The sequence below is a fragment of the Silurus aristotelis genome, assembly GCF_946808225.1.
Source record: "Silurus aristotelis genome assembly, chromosome: 6".
NCBI lineage: Eukaryota > Metazoa > Chordata > Actinopteri > Siluriformes > Siluridae > Silurus > Silurus aristotelis.
This window is the reverse complement of record NC_139579.1, coordinates 9,574,334-9,593,023: the sequence shown is the minus strand read 5'-3', so window position 1 is coordinate 9,593,023 and position 18,690 is coordinate 9,574,334. Positions and strand designations below refer to the sequence as shown.

General features: G+C 37.9%; 2 protein-coding genes across 2 annotated transcripts; one reads left to right on the top strand and one right to left on the bottom strand.

Moving 5' to 3' along the window:
* The first annotated feature begins 965 nt into the window (after positions 1–965).
* On the top strand, positions 966–3,741 carry tbxta (T-box transcription factor Ta). Its single transcript, XM_083545350.1, has 8 exons — positions 966–1,310; positions 1,600–1,864; positions 1,985–2,119; positions 2,227–2,288; positions 2,434–2,495; positions 2,580–2,753; positions 2,891–3,014; positions 3,165–3,741. Exons 1-8 carry the CDS (start codon positions 1,126–1,128, stop codon positions 3,427–3,429), a joined length of 1,272 nt encoding a protein of 423 aa, XP_083401476.1. The 5' UTR covers positions 966–1,125; the 3' UTR covers positions 3,430–3,741.
* Positions 3,742–10,461: 6,720 nt separating this feature from the next.
* On the bottom strand, positions 10,462–15,712 carry nudc (nudC nuclear distribution protein). The gene is made up of 9 exons (XM_083543368.1): positions 15,512–15,712; positions 15,164–15,241; positions 14,847–15,062; positions 14,044–14,121; positions 13,171–13,284; positions 12,346–12,540; positions 12,182–12,265; positions 11,956–12,074; positions 10,462–10,702 (listed from the first exon to the last, which is right to left on the bottom strand). Exons 1-9 carry the CDS (start codon positions 15,584–15,586, stop codon positions 10,651–10,653), a joined length of 1,011 nt encoding a protein of 336 aa, XP_083399494.1. The 5' UTR covers positions 15,587–15,712; the 3' UTR covers positions 10,462–10,650.
* Positions 15,713–18,690: the final 2,978 nt, after the last annotated feature.

Sequence of the window (18,690 nt, the reverse complement as noted above, 5' to 3'; positions counted from 1 at the left end):
ATAATGTGTCTTTACTTTTTCACATTTTTAAAAATGATAATAAGCCTTCCCATTGGCCTACAAACATCAGGAAAACTATGCCAAGTGTGTAAGGAAAAATATAATACTGAAATAGTAAATAAATAAAAAAAAAAATCAAAACTCAATGCCTAAATTATTCTGATGGTTGTTGTAGAAAAGTAATAATTTATATTGTTCAAATAGTATCTGCTATCAGATTCCAGAAGACAACTGGTTTCCTTTGGTGTTTAGTTTCTCTCAGGGTTTCTATCCCATCTTATCTCAACTCAGTAAATTTTTCCTTATCAATTTTTCTAATATCGGATGTTAAAAATGGAATTCAAATTAAGTTGAATTAGAAACAATTTTTCACAGGGAAACATTTTTTATTTAATTTCTCAGTATGGACTTGTACACCTAGAAATAACATATGCACACATTTTGCATGACTGTTTTAGGTCTGCAAGTAGAGGTACAATATCCTAGTACACAACATGGCTGCTAGTAGATCCACAACTACTTTATAGATCATGTACTATAACTACAACAACAACGACAATAATAATCATCATAATAATAGCAATATTTTAAAGGTGACACCTGGCCGACTAGTATCTGGGCTACAGTTTACGCCAGTGGTCCCAGTGGTACTGGGCTGTTGATGATTTGCTACTGGGCAGCACAGAAAAAAAATCCATTGTACTGTTTTCCCACAGATTCTGTAGAATGATGCGTTCCATGTTCATTATATATATACAAACAATAATTCAATAAATAATAAAATCCTATAATATGTATAATAATGATATAGTATGCACAATGAATGAATTGGTAATCTCTATTTTGGCCCATTGTTCACAGGTTGCAGTGTGAGCAGGCTGTGGGCGTGGCTTCCGTGTTTAAGCCTCGCCCACATAGCAGCATGAGGTCTACGGGGGCTTTTTAAGTTGCTCATCTTGGCGTCTATAAAGCAGAAGTTCGCTGTCACGGTGCCGGGACTCGATCTCCAGCGCACTCATTTACTACCGCGGTGTTCGCATTTCAACTCAATCGCAGCCCGTGGTTATTGGGCTTTTTTTTTGTTTCTTTGTTTTTGTTGTGTTTTTTCCCAATAAGCTTGGAAATATGAGTTGTCCTACTCCTGATCAGAGACTGGAGCATCTTCTGAGTGCCGTGGAGAGCGAGTTTCAAAAAGGAAGTGAGAAAGGAGACACCTCCGAGAGGGACATTAAACTCAGCCTGGAGGACGCAGAGCTGTGGAACAAGTTTAAAGAGCTCACCAATGAAATGATCGTCACCAAGACTGGAAGGTATACATCTACACACTTATGGTATTATAATGGTGTTATAAATCCTCAGTTTTAGAGCAATGAATAGTTTTAGACATAGCATTGAATATAAAAATATACACATTCCCAGTAAAGATGTTATTTTGTGTTGGAGACTCATACTGATGCTAAAGTTAGCATGTGCTGAAAAAATTAATAATAAAAAGAATAATAATCATACCTGGTTGAAAACAGACTCGTGGTCTGAATTTTTATTGTTTTTAGAGTGTATGTGAATTTTGTTGTGTTTTTTTTTTTTTTTTTTTTGCAGACGGATGTTCCCGGTGCTCAGGGCGAGTGTTAGTGGTCTGGACCCCAATGCTATGTATTCTGTGCTGTTAGACTTTGTGGCTGCTGATAATAACCGCTGGAAGTATGTTAATGGAGAGTGGGTCCCCGGGGGAAAACCGGAGCCTCAGAGCCCCAGCTGTGTGTACATCCACCCCGATTCCCCTAACTTTGGAGCCCATTGGATGAAAGCACCTGTGTCCTTCAGCAAAGTCAAACTATCCAACAAACTCAATGGAGGAGGACAGGTGAGGCCCAGTCCTGTCTCCTGTCCTTTTCTTATTAGCGGTTTTTCTTTTAAAATAGATTTCATTAGACATTATTGTAACTTAGATTGTCCTCATTGATATCTCTCTTCCTTCATGTAGATTATGTTGAACTCCTTGCACAAGTATGAGCCGAGGATCCACATCGTAAAAGTCGGAGGCATCCAAAAAATGATTAGTAGCCAATCTTTTCCAGAGACTCAATTCATAGCGGTTACGGCCTACCAAAACGAAGAGGTACGGAGGTCAATCTTAGTGACTCAACCTCCAATAAGAGGAAATGATATAACACTGGATATCATCGCGCAAATTTAAAACGAGTCATTGTTGTTTTTTTCCTTCAGATTACAGCACTGAAAATCAAACACAACCCTTTTGCGAAGGCTTTCTTGGACGCTAAAGAAAGGTGAGTAGAATAGTTTAAATAACATAGCAGTGATTTAGTCTAATAGCAATTACTGACCATTGTTAGATTTATGATAATTCTATAGAATTATATTACATACATACATTACATTTATTTGCTGAACATATTTTATTTATCTTCTTAGGAGTGACCACCGTGAGGCCCAAGATCAAAACAGTGACAATCAGCAATCTGGCTACTCACAGAGTAAGTATTATTATCAGAGAAAAAAGTACTATTATCATTAGATTTGTCCCAAAAAATGCTGATAAAAATGATCTTCCTCTACAGTTGGAGGCTGGTTCCTGCCCAGTAACGGCCCCATCTGCTCCAGCAATAGCCCTCCACAGTTCAGTGGGTCCCCAGGTCACTCCTCCAGCTCTTACTGTGAGCGCTATTCCAGCCTGAGGAGCCACAGAGCATCTCCATACCCCAGCCATTACCCTCATCGCAGCACTAACAACAGTAAGACACTCTAGCTTACATTTTGTGTGAAGGAAAATATCAAAGACAATATAATTGTCTGTCTTTTTCTCAAATGAAAAGGTTATATTGAACTCTTTTAGGATAAGGTGCTGATTTTTTATTTTATTATTTTTTAGACAATTACATGGATGCCTCTTCAGGAAGTATTTCAACCCATGACAACTGGTCAACCTTGCAAATCCCAAATTCTAGTGGAATGGGCACCTTGGCTCATACTACTAACTCCACCTCCAACACAAGGTTAGAACAAAAACTATGCAAACAGAATAAAACATTGCATCTACATTTCTGTTTTTTCTTCTTCTTTTTTTTTACTACATACATTTTAAATAAAAAAGTGGTTTATTTAGAATTTCTTTTCCTAATACTGAACCACTTGTGTGTTCACAGCCAGTACCCCAGTCTCTGGTCCGTGGCTGGGACCGCCCTCACTCCATCTGGCTCTGCTTCAGGTTCAATTGCTGGAGGTTTAACCTCTCAGTTCTTGCGAGGTTCCTCTGTGTCTTACTCAGGTCTGACCTCCTCTCTACCTGTTTCTTCTCCATCATCCATGTATGATCCGGGTCTGACTGAGGCGGGAGTGGCCGATGCCCAATTCGAAACATCCATTGCTAGGCTTACAGCTTCCTGGGCACCTGTAGCACAGAGCTACTGAGAAATGACTTCAGAGACTTTAATCCTGCCATTACACAGATAGTGTAAACACCCTGGATCTGAGATTGAGATCATGAAAGGTGATTAAAAAAAAGTCGATTGTGCTGAGAAGGACTGCATAAACATCAGTGCTGTAGACATGCTATAGGAAATTTACTCTCAGCCATTTTGGGACCACGATGGAGCTCCTGGATTTATAGGATCTGACCAAAGATTGTTGTTGACTGAATAAATGTAAATGTCTGTAAATAAATTTAAGTTAACGTCCATTCTCTTGGTTTGGTCATATAGAAAATAATTTTTTAAATATTGAGAAACCGATGCGTGCATATAAGAAAGAGACAGATATGTGTCTTGTATGCCTTCTGGTAATATACAATAGGATGTTCTGTAACTCGCACACAGAAGTGCCTTGTACATACCTATCTATTTGTACTTTGTTTGCTTGTAAGCTTTATTTATGTCTTTTTAATATTAAATTAATATTTTTTTTTCTCCAAAATGTCTGGCTCTTCTTGTTTAATTCTTAAAATGTACACAAACAGTCACCTCAAAAAATTATTTGACCATCTAGATTTCATTTATTTGTTTATTTTTTCCATATTTGTCAGAATCAATGTTTTGGATCTTTGAACAAAGACAATACAAAACATATATTTTTAAATAATCACAAACTGGACCTTTGTGAACAAGTAATTGCCTCTTTAAAATGTATGGCAACTGGTGTCAAACAGACTAAACAACTTTGTTTGAGCTAAACAACGCCTAAGCAAAACCTTTCCAGCAAAGTGAAGTTGGCTGAAATACCTCACCATGCCATGATTGTGCAGTGAAATCAATTCTAAAAAAGATTCATTACGAGGTTACAAAGCCATTTCCTCACCTCTGGCATCCCATTGAGCTTCATCAATAACCATTAGTTATTGAAATGGAGACAAACTGAAAGTCAGAAAAGAACCCAAATGAACATATGCACAATTTGCAGACTTTGCTCACTTTAGATACAGTTAGAGCTTGTGATTCCTGCTAGTCATCAGGAATAGCCATAAGACTTATGCAAAACATTGAGTCTTCACAGATCCTTTGTCAGGCGAAAAAAGGGTTCACCCACACCTAAAAAACAGGCAAAAAAGAGTTTGTCTGTTTTTTTGTTTTAACATTAATGTTAATGTTCAGCTAAAACAGTATTGTACAACAAGATCATCCCAACAGTGAAACAGGGTGGTGGTTGTGTGATGGTGTGGAGATTGTTAGCTGCTTTGGACCAACTTACCATAAATGAAATTCTTAATTCTGTAAGAAAATCCTGTCAGTGATTTAAAGCTCAAAAATAAATAAAATCAAGGCTGTAAAGCCTAAAAGAAAAGGACCGTACAAATGTTTTCTGACCCTAATGCTCATGCTCAAAAGTTCATCAGTGTGGCTGAAATAAATACCTTTTTTTTTTTTTTTTTTTTTATTAAATTTTTTTAACTTAAAAGCGATGTGAAAGTCTAATTTCTACGTATTGGAAATGTTGGTTGCAAGTTACTTAAAATATGGAGAAACTCAAAGTTAATACTGAATATCTGAAATATTCTGACAACCATGAGAAGGGTTGCGTGGGCGTTTATATTTAAATGGCCAATGAGTGTATACTGTATTTAAATGTAGTATTCAATGTTTCTGCAAGAACAGGATGTTTCAGAGAGACTTCATTCAATTCAATTCAATTGAGTTCAATTGAGTTCAGTGCCGTTCAGTTTTATAACACTTTTAACAATGGACAATGGAATATCACCCAAAGCAGAGATATAGAGGTTATGAAGTTGCGATGTATAATTTTAGTGCCCATAAGTTTGTTCCTTATAGTTGTATCGCTTCTTCTAAAAACTTCTTAAATGTGCATCTGAGATGTTACTGAGGCAAAGAGAATAATTAATTAAATTAACCTAATTCATCTTTGATAGCTCTATCATTTATCATGATTTCCCAACAAAGCAAAGCGTTTTTTTTAAATTAAAAATGCTCAGTCGATTATTAAGTAATAAGTAGGCTGGAAAATAAGTTCTCTCTCAAGTATTAATACATATTTGACCCAGATTTGTGTTATAATATATTCGTGCCATTCTTTCATAATTTGTTAAATTATATCCTATAGATTTTCAGCAATTCCTTTGTTCATTCCTACTTTTTGACTACCACATAAAATAGTTTTTCAGGAAATGATTTACTTTGCACACAGTATTAGTTCCACGGCATTACAGCTGTGTTGAGTAAAATCTCAGTTTTGTTCGCTGTGAAGAACTGCCACTGCAGGTAGTTCAAACACAGTGCTGGTTTTCCAGCTCTTAAACATGCTGGGTTTTTTCTACAGATCACACAGTTTTGTTAGAATTTACAGCTCTGTGTCATTCTGGGGGAAAAAAACATCAGATATTAATCTTTCAATTTTCTGGACATAGATTAAACTGAATGTGCTGAACATGGTGGTCATTTTATTTAACTATTTTTCTTTGAAATTTAATTTAAATTTAATTAAACTTATCCATGATGATATTTTTTCCTCTTTCACACACTTTGCATGCGAGTGATATTTCAAATGTAATATCAGTCATAATTGTATATGAAGTGTGTATTGAAATGTCAAGAAATTGCTTGTACTTGTATATTGTTTACATTTATGAAGACCATATGTTTCATTTATTAAAGTTTGCAGTAGGACAGTGGGAAGGTGCTGTCAGGTCTTCAGTCCATACAGAGTCTGTACGGAGTGTGTGATTGAGGAGTCCACACAAGAGTGTAAATGAAGCCCACAGGGTTAAAAAGCCATAGGGCAAACAGACCTGCAGGAACATCATGACATTCATCTGGGACAGGGAACGTGTGTGTGTGTGTGTGTGTGTGTGTGTGTGTGTGTGTGTGTGTGTGTGTGTGTGTGTGTGTGTGTGTGTGTGTGTGTGTGTGTGTGGTGAGCCTTTATGCAAATTAAACTCTGAATATTTCTACATATACTATATATGTAGTTAGTATGTTAGTACATGTTCATAAATAAGCCTCTGTAATTAAAATTAAACATGTTTTGACCTTTCATGTTTCATGTTAATATAAAACACCAACCAAATAAATAAGATCTTTCTATCACCTTCCAATAATGTCAAATGTGTATCTATTTTTTTGCTTTTTTACTTTATTATTTCTAAATTGAATACCATCATTTATTTTACCAAAAGAACAATTGTACCAGAAGTGTCAAGTAGTCGTTAAAAACTTATCACCATATGTACCTCAGTTCTCCTCTTCTCGTAAAAACAACTGGGCTTCCAAGTCATATGGTAACACAGTATGCTTACCATATTTGTGCCATACACTGTTCATGTTGGAAATCATTAAGGGGAGGCAGATTAGGAAGCAAAGTAAAAAAAAGTCTGTAATTATCAAAAGTATATAGAGTAAGGGCTAAATATCTTTCATTTGTCAAATACATGCTGTTGGTTTCAATTCAATTCAATTTTATTTGTATTGCACTTTTACAAATGGACATTGTATTACAGCAGTTCTACAGAGATAAAGCAGTTATAAAGTTGTATAATAGAATTTCTAGGTTTAGTGCCTATAAGTTTGTTCCTTATAATTATATGTTTATCCCTAACGAGTGTGGCAAGAAAACCTTCCTAAGATGGCACAAGGAAGAAACCTTGATAGGAACCAGATGATAAACAGACGTTTCCACCTGCACAGGGGGTTACTAAATGACCAACAGCCCCCTTCCTTGCCACAGCTTTTGCAGCTGTCTCTATAATTGAGGTTAAGGTGTGAGAAGTCATTATACCCATCCATACACATTCAGGTATCTTTATCTTTTGCCAACACGCACACATTAAATATTCCTGGTAGCACTATTGAGTCAGTAGGAGGCACCTTCTCAAACACCTGCTCAACTTTCTAGAAGGAACGCTGAACACTTTCCACTGGTATTTGATGTATATCTGAAAACCATACTTCCTGGAAAAATTATTTCCCCAAGTCTCATAACTATACTTTGTGAGACGAGAAACAAGTAGCAGAAATAGCCTGATAGGTTAGTCTTTCAGATATGTTACTCACATAAGACATGAAAACATGCGACTATGAATTCACACAGCTAACCTAGCCATTCCCTCACCATTCCCGCTCGGAATAAGGTCCTGCTTTTCCATCTTCAGCTCTTTTGTTTGCACAAGACTGTACCCACAGCAGCCTGGTTTTGAAAGATCAGAGTGAGACCCGACGTTGACCACAGCCAGCCTTGTTCTGGGGTCTCACATAAATGTTAATTAAAATTCTCAAATCAAATCAGATTTTATTGGTCACACACACAATCATACACGATATAACATGCAATGAAATGCTTTTATAATGAACTGTCTGGTGACAAAACAATTCAAATATAAGCATTACACAGAAATATATAAATAGATTCAAAATTAAACAACAATCAGCCGACCTCATCAGCTCCACCTTTGAGATGCGCAAACGATATCTGTATGATGTTATTACTGCACTTTGTTGAATTGGATGTGTCGTAAATTGCAAAGACCCAGTGAGGTACATTTATTTATTATTTTATTATCATTTATTATTGAAATCCAAGTAGATTTATTCCTAACAATAGTTGGTCCAAATTCTGCATCTTTAATAAACCTGCCTTTACTGAATCATGTCTGTATATTTGTTAGCCATACACAATTCTATTAATACAGATTATCAAAATAGTAATGAAACCTTTCCAGCTAGACACACTAATGTGTGTTATCCATACCACTCCACCACCCATGTGCCCTCGAGTTGATTTACTGAACCCCGTTGCCTAAAAAACAAGTCTTCGAGTCTGGTTCGGCCCATCACACTTTGTTTGCCGATCGTTGGCGCTCCTTCCATGTCCGCACACACAAACCCACCTTGCCTTCTGATGTCTGTGTGCTTTTGTTAATGAAGAAATTCTCATACCTGGGTGAGACATTGCTCTCAGCTGAGAAAACTCAGCCTGGTGTTCACTCAGGGCCAGCTCATCACAACAGGCTAAAACTGGAATTACTGGATGGAATTCCAACTGCAAGAACTCTTAGGGTTTTTTCCTCTTAGAGAATGAAATGTACAATAATAAACATAAAAGTTTATGCTCTATTGCAATAAAAATCTCCCAATATGGTAGCAATACAATTTATGCTCCATGCGTATTGGATGGAAAAGTTATGGAAATTATACTATGGGTTTAACAGTAAGAGTTCAGTCATAGTAAAGGACAATGGCAAAGTAACAGCACAAAGTAATGTACAGGCAATAAGTGAACCACTATCACTTTTTTCACACAATCCCTAACTATTAATCATAATACCATCACCAAGCCTCATGACACACGAGAACACTTTGTACAATAACATCTTTTCCAAACACCCCTAACCATTTATCCTTAGTCCAACTACACTGATGTGGTCAGATTACAGCAACACAGCTCGATCCATCAGCGCCCTCTTGTGAGCACAACGTGAATAGGTGGCATTGGCATGCAAGGTGAATGTGTTCCTACGGGTTTTTCTGAGGATTCTGTGAATTGTTTTTTTACAGAATAAATTTTTGACAATCAATAATTTTGTAACGCTTTAAAGAAATACTTTAGGTTCAAACGATACAAATATACACTATATAACGAAGTTTGTGCACCCATGAACATTACATTCGCGTCTTGTTAAAGATCTCATTAAATATATAATATTTTGCTGTTATAATAAATGCCACACTTCTTTTCTGCCGAGGTTTTCGCTACACTGTGGGGACTAGGATTAGGATGTATTAAGACTGCACTTTGAATGAACATTGAATGAACTTTGAATGAACTTCTTATTCATTTTTCCCGCTGCTCCCATTAGGGGTCGCCACAGCGCATCATCCGTCTCCATACCCCCCTGTCCTCTACAGCTGCATTTCAAACCAACTACCTGCATGTCTTCCCCTTTACCACATCCATAACAATTTTACTCAATGCCACTGTCTCTAATCCATACAACATCGCAGGTCTCCCCACAGTCCTATAAACTTTCCCTTTCACTCTTGCAGATACCCTACTATCACAAATCACTCCTGCTATCACTCTTCTCCCTAACACACTCTCCATTACTTTGCACTGTTGACCCCATGTAGCTAAACTCCTCCATCTTCTCCACCTCTACTCCCTGCAACCCCACCATTACACTGCCCTCCCTCTCATTCACACACATGTACTGTCTTTCTCCTACTGACTTTCATTCCCCCTCTCTCCAGCGTGTACCTCCACCTCTCCAGGCTCTTCTCAACCTGCTCCCTACTCTCACCACAAATTACAATATCATCCGCAAACATCATAGTCCATGGAGACTTGTGTCTGACCTCATCCATCAACCAGGAAAGGGCTCAGAGCCGGTCCTTGAGGCAGTCCCACCTCCACCTTGAACCAGTCTGTCGTTCCTACAAGCACACTTCACATGTCCTGCACCACCCTCACATACTTCTCTGACACACCAGACTTCTTCATATTCAGTTTGCATAAACAGTTCTGCATTTAAGCATCCATCACTAAACAGTACACCTCAACAGTGATGGAACTATGGAATAATGAATGGACATTCAGAGCCACCATAAGCCATAAGGACGGGTTTTCTTTCGAGTCTGGTTCCTCTCAAGGTTTCTTCCTCATACCATCTAAGGTTTGGTTTTGTCAGTTGCCACTGTCTCTTTCATTAGGAATAAAATTACAAGGAGCAAACTTACATGCACTATACTTATATATTCCCACTTTATAACCTCTTTATCTTTATAAAGCTGCTTTGAGACAATGCCTTTTGTTAAAAGGAAAAGTGCAATGATACAGGGTACAGAGAAGTTCCAATCAAAACTTAAATGATAAAAAAAAAAAAAAAAACATATGGTGTGAAGGTTGCATGCGTGTGGCTATGCAGTGTATCATTTCAGAACATACACGTATAACTCATTTTTAATTCTTGTGGTGTGACCCTTCAGGAATGAGACACTCATGCAGTTTGGGATCATGAAGTTTGAATTGATTTATTAAAAAAAAAAAAAAAAATGTAAACATAGGAATAATTAAATATTTAGAACATGGTGAAATATGCAACATGACCTTCAGAAGAGCTGTATTTCACTGTGCAGTGGAGAAGTGATCAGTGGACAGAAATGTAGAATGTTCTCAATATGAATGCAATGGTTCTCAGCTGAACTTGGCTTTGGAGAAATCCATCTCAGGATGCTGCTCCATAAACCTAACATCAATGAAACACATCCATATCAATACAACCATAATACCAAAACAGTTAAAGAGCATTTAAAGTATAGTTTTAAAACAAAACTTCTCCTTTGTGCATTTTACATTTATATAAAACGATAATGTGCTGGATTTAAAGTGCGATTGTAGTAAAATGTCTATTAATGTAATGTAATGCATATCATGTAAGAACATAAACGCATCAGAGGTACAGCTCAGATTCCAGTTTTAAACTTTGTCATGTTACTGAAAGACAGTGGAAAGGACACAAGCCATACATATATTTAAATCATCTTCAGGACTTGCTTTGTATCCTGAGTTTATCCCTGGAACACTAGGAATTAGGTGGGAAACATTTTTGGTCTCACAATGATACCATCATTTAAATCAAAGGCAACATCAGTTTATCCTTTATTGTGTTCAATAAGTCATGGAGATGTATTCCTGTTCACACTACAGATGTGATGTGCTCAAAAAAATTCAATTCTAAATATTCAAATTCTAAATCCAGCACTGCATGTTTTTATTTTGTTTTAAAATAAATATAGTTTTTAAATATAGTTTTTATATTGTTTCAGTGTCTGTTAAATTTTAACACAGGCACACCTCATTCTGAAGTACTGATTAGGTGATCAACTGAAGAAAAGCTTATTTAACGAGAAAAAGTATTAAAACCACTGCTGTGGTCATCACCATCCTCTTACAATAAGACCGGCTGGGTGGCAAAAACAGTGCCAGTACTACCTCAAAACTAATTGGAATCAAATAACTATTGACCATGCAAAAAGAGTTTTGAGGGTGGAAAAGAACGGATACATTCTGGCTTTACTGGCAGATGGATACAGTGAGCACCAGGTTAAAATGTAAAAGATGAAGGTTCATAAGAACAAGGTCTAACTGCAGACCATGGAGAAAATAAAGCTACAGACTGGCAGAGGAAAAAAACACGATTCTCAATCAAACGTCTCTAAATAACTGTAGGATGACATCAAGTGTCCTACAAACATCAGGGCTGAAGTCATGCAAAACTAGAAAAAAAAATATTCAGCAATGAGAAGCAAAGGCTAGCCAGGCTGAGGTTTACAAAAGACCATAAGGATTGGACCATAAAGGACATAAGGCAATTTTCAGCTTTGCCCAACACCTGGTCATCTAATGGTTAGACCAAAGGGTCTCACACCCACTGTGAAATTTGGTACCATAATCATCCCGGTATTCCAAGGTCTAGCTAGAAATGTGTGTGTGACATACTTCTTCATGATGTCCTGCTTTTTCTGCTCCTCAGAGGTGGGAAGGCCCATGGACTTCTGCCTCTGGTCATACATCATCTTCTCGACCATGCTACGGGTTTCACCATCCAGATCAGAAAGCTATATGGAGAGAAGTGATGGAGGTGTGTAGAGAAGAGATGAAGGTGTGGAGTATATAAATCCATCCAAACAATATCTTGTGGAAGAATGAAATGATTTTAATGTACCTTTGAATTTTCTGGGCAGATCTTTTTGGTGTTGATTTCAGGGTCTGTGGTCACCAACTTGTTCCACCACTCCATTTTATTTATCTGCCAAAGGGATAAAATGGATTATATAAATTTTTTCTAATAAATGTAATATTTTGTGCTGTTTTGTCCCGTCCTCGTACCTTCTCCAGGTGAACGGTGACTATTTTTCCATCATCGATGAGCCAGGAGCTCTCCTCTACCTTCACCTCGTTAAAAAGGGGTGCGTCGATGACAGGTGGATGGCCCTTCAGTCCCACCTTTAGATGACGTCTTTGGAAATCCACCACCACATCCTTCCCCTTCAGGCGGAACTTCACATCAAAAGGCACGACGAGCTACATATAAAACAATGTTTAGGGTTTAGCTGTTAAACTACATTCATTTTAAAACTTACTTCTCAGTGGCTTTACATAAGCTAGCAAACAACTGAGATAAAAGAAGATATTTGATGAAAAATTATTTCATACATTTAGCCCTTGACTTACAAGTATCTCATTTATACAACTGAGGGTTTAGGGCCTTGCTTAAGAGCCCAGATGTGGCAGCTTGGTGGTGCATGGATTTGAACTCAAAACCTTCCAATTGAAGGTCCAACTTAACCAGTAAACTACTACTTCCTATTTTACATTTTCCACTAAAGGGGCAAAATAAAGCAACAAACTCGAGGGCAAGATTTAAGGTACTGACAAAACATGCAAATGTTCAGTAAAATGAACAAATTAAACTAAAATAAATGTAATACCCCTGGGCTACACCAAGTATATACTGCCTTGCATGAGTATTGGCACCACTTAAATGTATTTACGTGTTTATTTATTAATTGAACCTGAAACAGAGATATTCTTACCTGGAATCACCCGTAATGCAGGAGTGTTATTGCATGCAAAGTTATTTACTAATAAAAGATAAATAATATTACACCACCACTTATCAATAACAAGAGCTCAACAGAACTGAACACTTACATCCAATTCAGACAGGGTCTGAGTCCACCTGTAGTTGGAGAGATCAGCTCCATTTCCAGCATTGGGCTTTATCTTGTCCTTATCCTTTTCATCCTCCTCCCCTTCTGACTCAGACTAAAAGGCACAGTAGAATTTATTTATTTATGTAGTAGTAGTAGTAGTAGTAGTAATAAATAATTACTAACACTCATTGGCTTCCTAGTAGAGTCGGTCCACTCAAAAATAAAAAAAGACAATATAACCCCCACCCCCGACCCCCAACCCACCCCGTACCCCATCCCATAGAGTGCAGTGAATTCCATTAATATATTAGGTAAATGTAATAGTTTGAAGATGTATTAGTGACACTTCAAAGGTCCACATTTGCAGTGATGACACATCAGACAAACAAACCCATACATGTTCAAATGATTTTGAACAGAATGAATAAATAGAAAATTCACTTAAAACACCCATGTAATAGTAATGAACTGAAGTATGTCTGGTTTTCCATTCATTTCAATTTTTACATTTATGCCATTTGGCAGATGCCCTTATCCAGAGCAATTTACAACTGAGCAGTTGAAGATTAAGCAGTTAAGGGCCTTGAGGGTTTAGCAGTGGCAGCTTAATGGTGCTGGGATTCGAACTTGTGACTTCTGACCCAGTGTCCATTCCCTTAACTACTGAAGAACCACCTCCCATTTACACTTTCCTAATTATCCTAATAGTATTTATGCACAATATCAAATTATACATTTCTGATGTTTTACTGATCTTGACCAAGATCCAGAAATATGCGTAATAATTCTTTTTGAAATTTTCATTTTTCCCCCCAAGTAACAGTAAAAAAATAAAAAATCAGATCTACAACATTACAGTGAACACACTCACCCCTTTTGCTGCATTGTCTGATGCATCCCCAGAACTGCTTTCAGACACTTTCTTGTTTTTCTCATCCTTGTCTTTCTTCTACAAAATATAAACAAAAGTAATGTTTTTAATTTTTTAATTACAAAATTATCAAGTATCACAATGTTGTGTGTATTTTATATTCTTGGATTCATATTAATAACAGGCCGAGCAGAGAGTGTGTTATCTTTCTATTATCTGTAAGTATTTAGGAAACTATCGTCTCAGTGCAATGCCGTAGAAAGACTATTGCACATTCAGTATTTACTTGACCCCTATAAATTACAGCACAGTGAAATATTTTTTTCACATAACCAACAATGTTGAGAAGTTTGGGTCAGAATGCAGGATCAGCCATGATACAGCACCCCAGGAGCACAGAGGGTGACGGGCCTTGCTCAAGAGCCAAAGAGATTGGTAACACCCAGCTTAAACCCCTGACCTCTGATCAGTAACCTTGAGCCTCCGCCACTTTCCTTAGATTTCCACATATCCCAGTTAGTCAGGAAGCTGGGCTCAGAGAACAGGATTAGCCATGTGATGGAGCAGATAGGGTTCAGTGATTTTTTCAAGGGCCCAGAAGTGGGAGCTTGGGAGTGCCTAGGCTTGAACCCCTGACCTTATGATGAGTAACCCAGAGCCTTAACCACTACTGATCCACCAGTGCCCATGGTGGTCCAGAAATATCACAATCTCATACACTGATACTTCTGACCAGGTTATCATAATATGCTCAATTTCAAAACATACTAAGACCAACAAAACCAGCAGGTATGTACACTTACCTGGTCTATCTCTGTCTGGAGCCTTTCAGCCTCCTCCTCTGTGAGCTCTTTGATTCTGGGCTCTGTCTCAGCCTCCTTCTTCTTCCTCTCCTCCTCAGCTTGCAGTTTGGCAGCTCTTTCAGCTTTTTCCTTCTTCTCCTTCTCCTGTCTGGACTGTTTCTCTTTCTGGGCCTTGAGAGCCAGCTGACTGTGATGAGCAAAAGCCTCTTTCACCAGCTTGGTAGGAGAAATTAACATCCTACTGTTATTATCAAACCATAGCCTTAATGTAATATGCTTTTATTTTATGGCGCATAATCAAGAGATCATCAGCTTACTTTCTCAGGAGCTCCAGGTTCACCTCCGGTAAAAAAGTCTGTTTTTCGTCTGAGAAAGCTGAAGAATGTGGTCACCAGCTGCAAATAGGAGGAAATTTATAGAATACACAAAGGCATACAAATGGCATTCAAGTACATAAGCATTATAAATGCTCATTATTCTATAACTCATAAATGACAAATAAAATATTTCTTGGCCAGTCAATACCTCAGCTACACTCGGTTATGAGTAATAATGATGACTATGCGAGCTAGCTAGGGTAGCTAACAGAACTGCAGAATGAAACACTATCACAAAGCTAGAATTAGCACGCTAACTAGCATGCTCATAGAGATGTCAGTATTTACCTCCTGTACTCCGCCTTCATGCTGTTGTGCCATAACAAGCAGCATGCCGTCATATTTTTCCTCATCACTCTCCATGTTCAGTATTAATACTCAACACAATCTATAGAGATTAATACACACGTGTACGAAAGACTAGCTCGGTGGAGAATTAGCTTGCGTTCACTTCCTGGCTACCAAACAGCCCCCGCCCCAGAAATACAAAGACCAATAACATTGCATGTCACCGTTAAGTGACCGGACAAAAGACGAATCAAAATTTTAAATGTCACTACCGCAGTGCCTTTGCCGGAGATTGAGGGAGGAGTGACAGAATTCTCTAGAAGTCTATGAAAGTGCAGTAGCATCATACACAAATGTCCTCTACATTGCAGCAGCTGAAATAAACTTTACAAAGCAAAATATAAAATATTTAGCATTTTTTAATGTGAAAGTTATTTTTTTTATCTTTTGTTCTTAGATGTTCTTAGATAGATAGATAGATAGATAGATAGATAGATAGATAGATAGATAGATAGATAGATAGATAGATAGATAGATAGATATTTACTGTCCATGCAAAGTACAGGTACACAGCATCAAATGCATTTTAGCATCCATCAGAAGTGCTTATAGTAGGAAGACCAAGAAGGATGTTTATGGATGTGGTGAGGGAACACACCACTGTACACCACACCACACATCTGCTTCTTTCAAACCAACTACCTGCATGTAGTTGGTTTGAAAGAAGCAGATGTAGAGGACAGAATAGAATGGAGATCTATGATCTACTGTGGTGACCCGTAGTTGGAGCAGAAGAAGAAGAAGAAGAAGAAGAAGAAGAAGAAGAAGAAGAAGAAGAAATGCTTATAGCAGCATTGTACAAACTGAAAAGTGCAGATAAATATGTAAATATACTACAACAAGTAAATAAAAAGGCTCTGGGCAGTGAAACATGTGCAAAAGCTTTTGTGTGGGTACAGCAAAAAAAAAAAAAAAAAAATTAATAAAAAAAAAAATAAAAAAAAAAAAAAAAAAAAAAAAAATATATATATATATATATATATATATATATATATATATATATATATATATATATATATATATATATATATATATATATATACACATATATATATATATATACACACACACACACATATATATATATATATATATATATATATATATATATATATATATATATATATATATATATATATATATATATATATATATGCATTAATAATGTACAACAGTACAAAAGTTATACAAAGTGTACTTCAAATTATATACAGATAAAATATAATTGAGGATATGCTATAAATTTACAATTATTTACAATTATAATTTCAGAAATAATACAGAATGTACAGGTTGGAGTTAACCCAGCCATTAGGGAGGCACAAGCCAGTGCACTCTTGGTGCCGGTCCCAAGCCTGGATAAATGGGGAGGGTTGCGTTAGGAAGGGCATCCAGCGTAAAACATGTGCCAAATCGAATATGAGGATCACAAATAAGAATTTCATACCAGATCGGTCGAGGCCCGGGTTACCAACGACCGCCACAGGTATCGTTAGCCAACAGGGTACTGGTGAAAATTGGGCTACTGTTGGCCGAAAGAGGAGAAGGAGAGGAGGAAGACATCTGCAGAGACAGCAGGGAAAGGAGAAGTGTAGGAGAGTGGAGGTTCGGGTTGGTACTTTAAATGTTGGAACTATGATGGGTAAAGGGAGAGAGGTAGCTGATATGATGGAGAGGAGATTGGTAGATATGTTGTGTGTTCAGGAGACCAAGTGGAAAGGGAGTAAGGCCAGGAACATTGGAGGTGGGTTCAAACTGTTCTATCATGGTGTGGATGGAAAGAGAAATGGTGTAGTGGTGATTCTGAAGGAAGAGTTTAGTAAGAGTGTAGTGGAGGTGAAGAGAGTTTCTGATAGGGTGATGAACGTGAAGCTGGAAGTTGAAGGGATGATGATAAATGTCATCAGTGCCTATGCTCCACAAGTGGGTTGTGAGATGAAGGAAGGAAAGATTCTAGAGTGAATTAGATGAAGTGGTAGATGGTGTACCTAGGAATGAACGATTGGTGATTGGGGCAGACTTTAATGGGCATGTAGGTGAAGGGAACAGAGGTGATGAGGAGGTGATGGGTAGGTATGGTTTTAAGGAGAGGAATGTGGAAGGGCAGATGGTGGTAGATTTTGCTAAAAGGATGGAAATGGCAGTGGTGAATACGTATTTTAAGAAGAAGGAGGATAATAGGGTGACGTATAAAAGTGGTGGAAGGTGCACACAGGTGGACTATGTTCTATGTAACAGATGCAACCTGAAGGAGATTGGAGACTGTAAGGTGTTGGCAGGGGACAGTGTAGCTAGACAGCATTGGATGGTGGTCTGTAGGATGGTTTTGGAGGTGAAGAAGAAGAGGAGGAGAGTGAGGACTGAGAGAAAAATAAGATGGTGGAAACTGAAGGAGAAAGACCTGTAGTGTGAGGTTCAAGGAAGAGGTCAGACAGGCGCTCGGTGGTGGTAAATTAGGTGCTGGATGATTGGGTAACTACTGCAGGAGTGATGAGGGAGGCAGCTAGAAAAGTACTTGGTGTGACATATGGAAATAGAAAGGTAGACAAAGAGACGTGGTGGTGGAATGAGGAAGTGCAGGAGAGCATAAGGGGAAAGAGGTTGGCAAAACAGAAGTGGGATCGACAGAGTGATGAGAAAAGTAGGCAGGAGTACAAGGAGATGCGGCGAAAGCCAAGGAAAAGGCATATGAGCAGCTGTATGAGAAGTTAGATACTAAGGAAGGAGAAAAGGATTTGTACCGATTTGCCAGGCAGAGAGACCGAGCTGGGAAGGATGTGCTGCAAGTTAGAGCAATAAAGGATGGAGATGGAAATGTGCTGACTAGTGAGGAGAGTGTGTTGAGAAGGTGGAGGGAGTATTTTTTAGCAGCTGATGAATTAGGAAAATGAGAAAGAGAGAAGGTTGGGTGGTGTGGAGTTGGTGAAGAAGGAAGTGGATAGGATTAGTAATGAGGAAGTGAGAGCAGCGATTAAGAGGATGAAGAGTGGAAAGTCGGTTGGACCAGATGACATACCGGTAGAAGCATGGAGCTGTTTAGGAGAGATGGCAGTCGAGTTTTTAACCAGATTGTTTAACAAGATTTTGGAAGGTGAGAAGATGCCTGAGGAAAGGAGAAG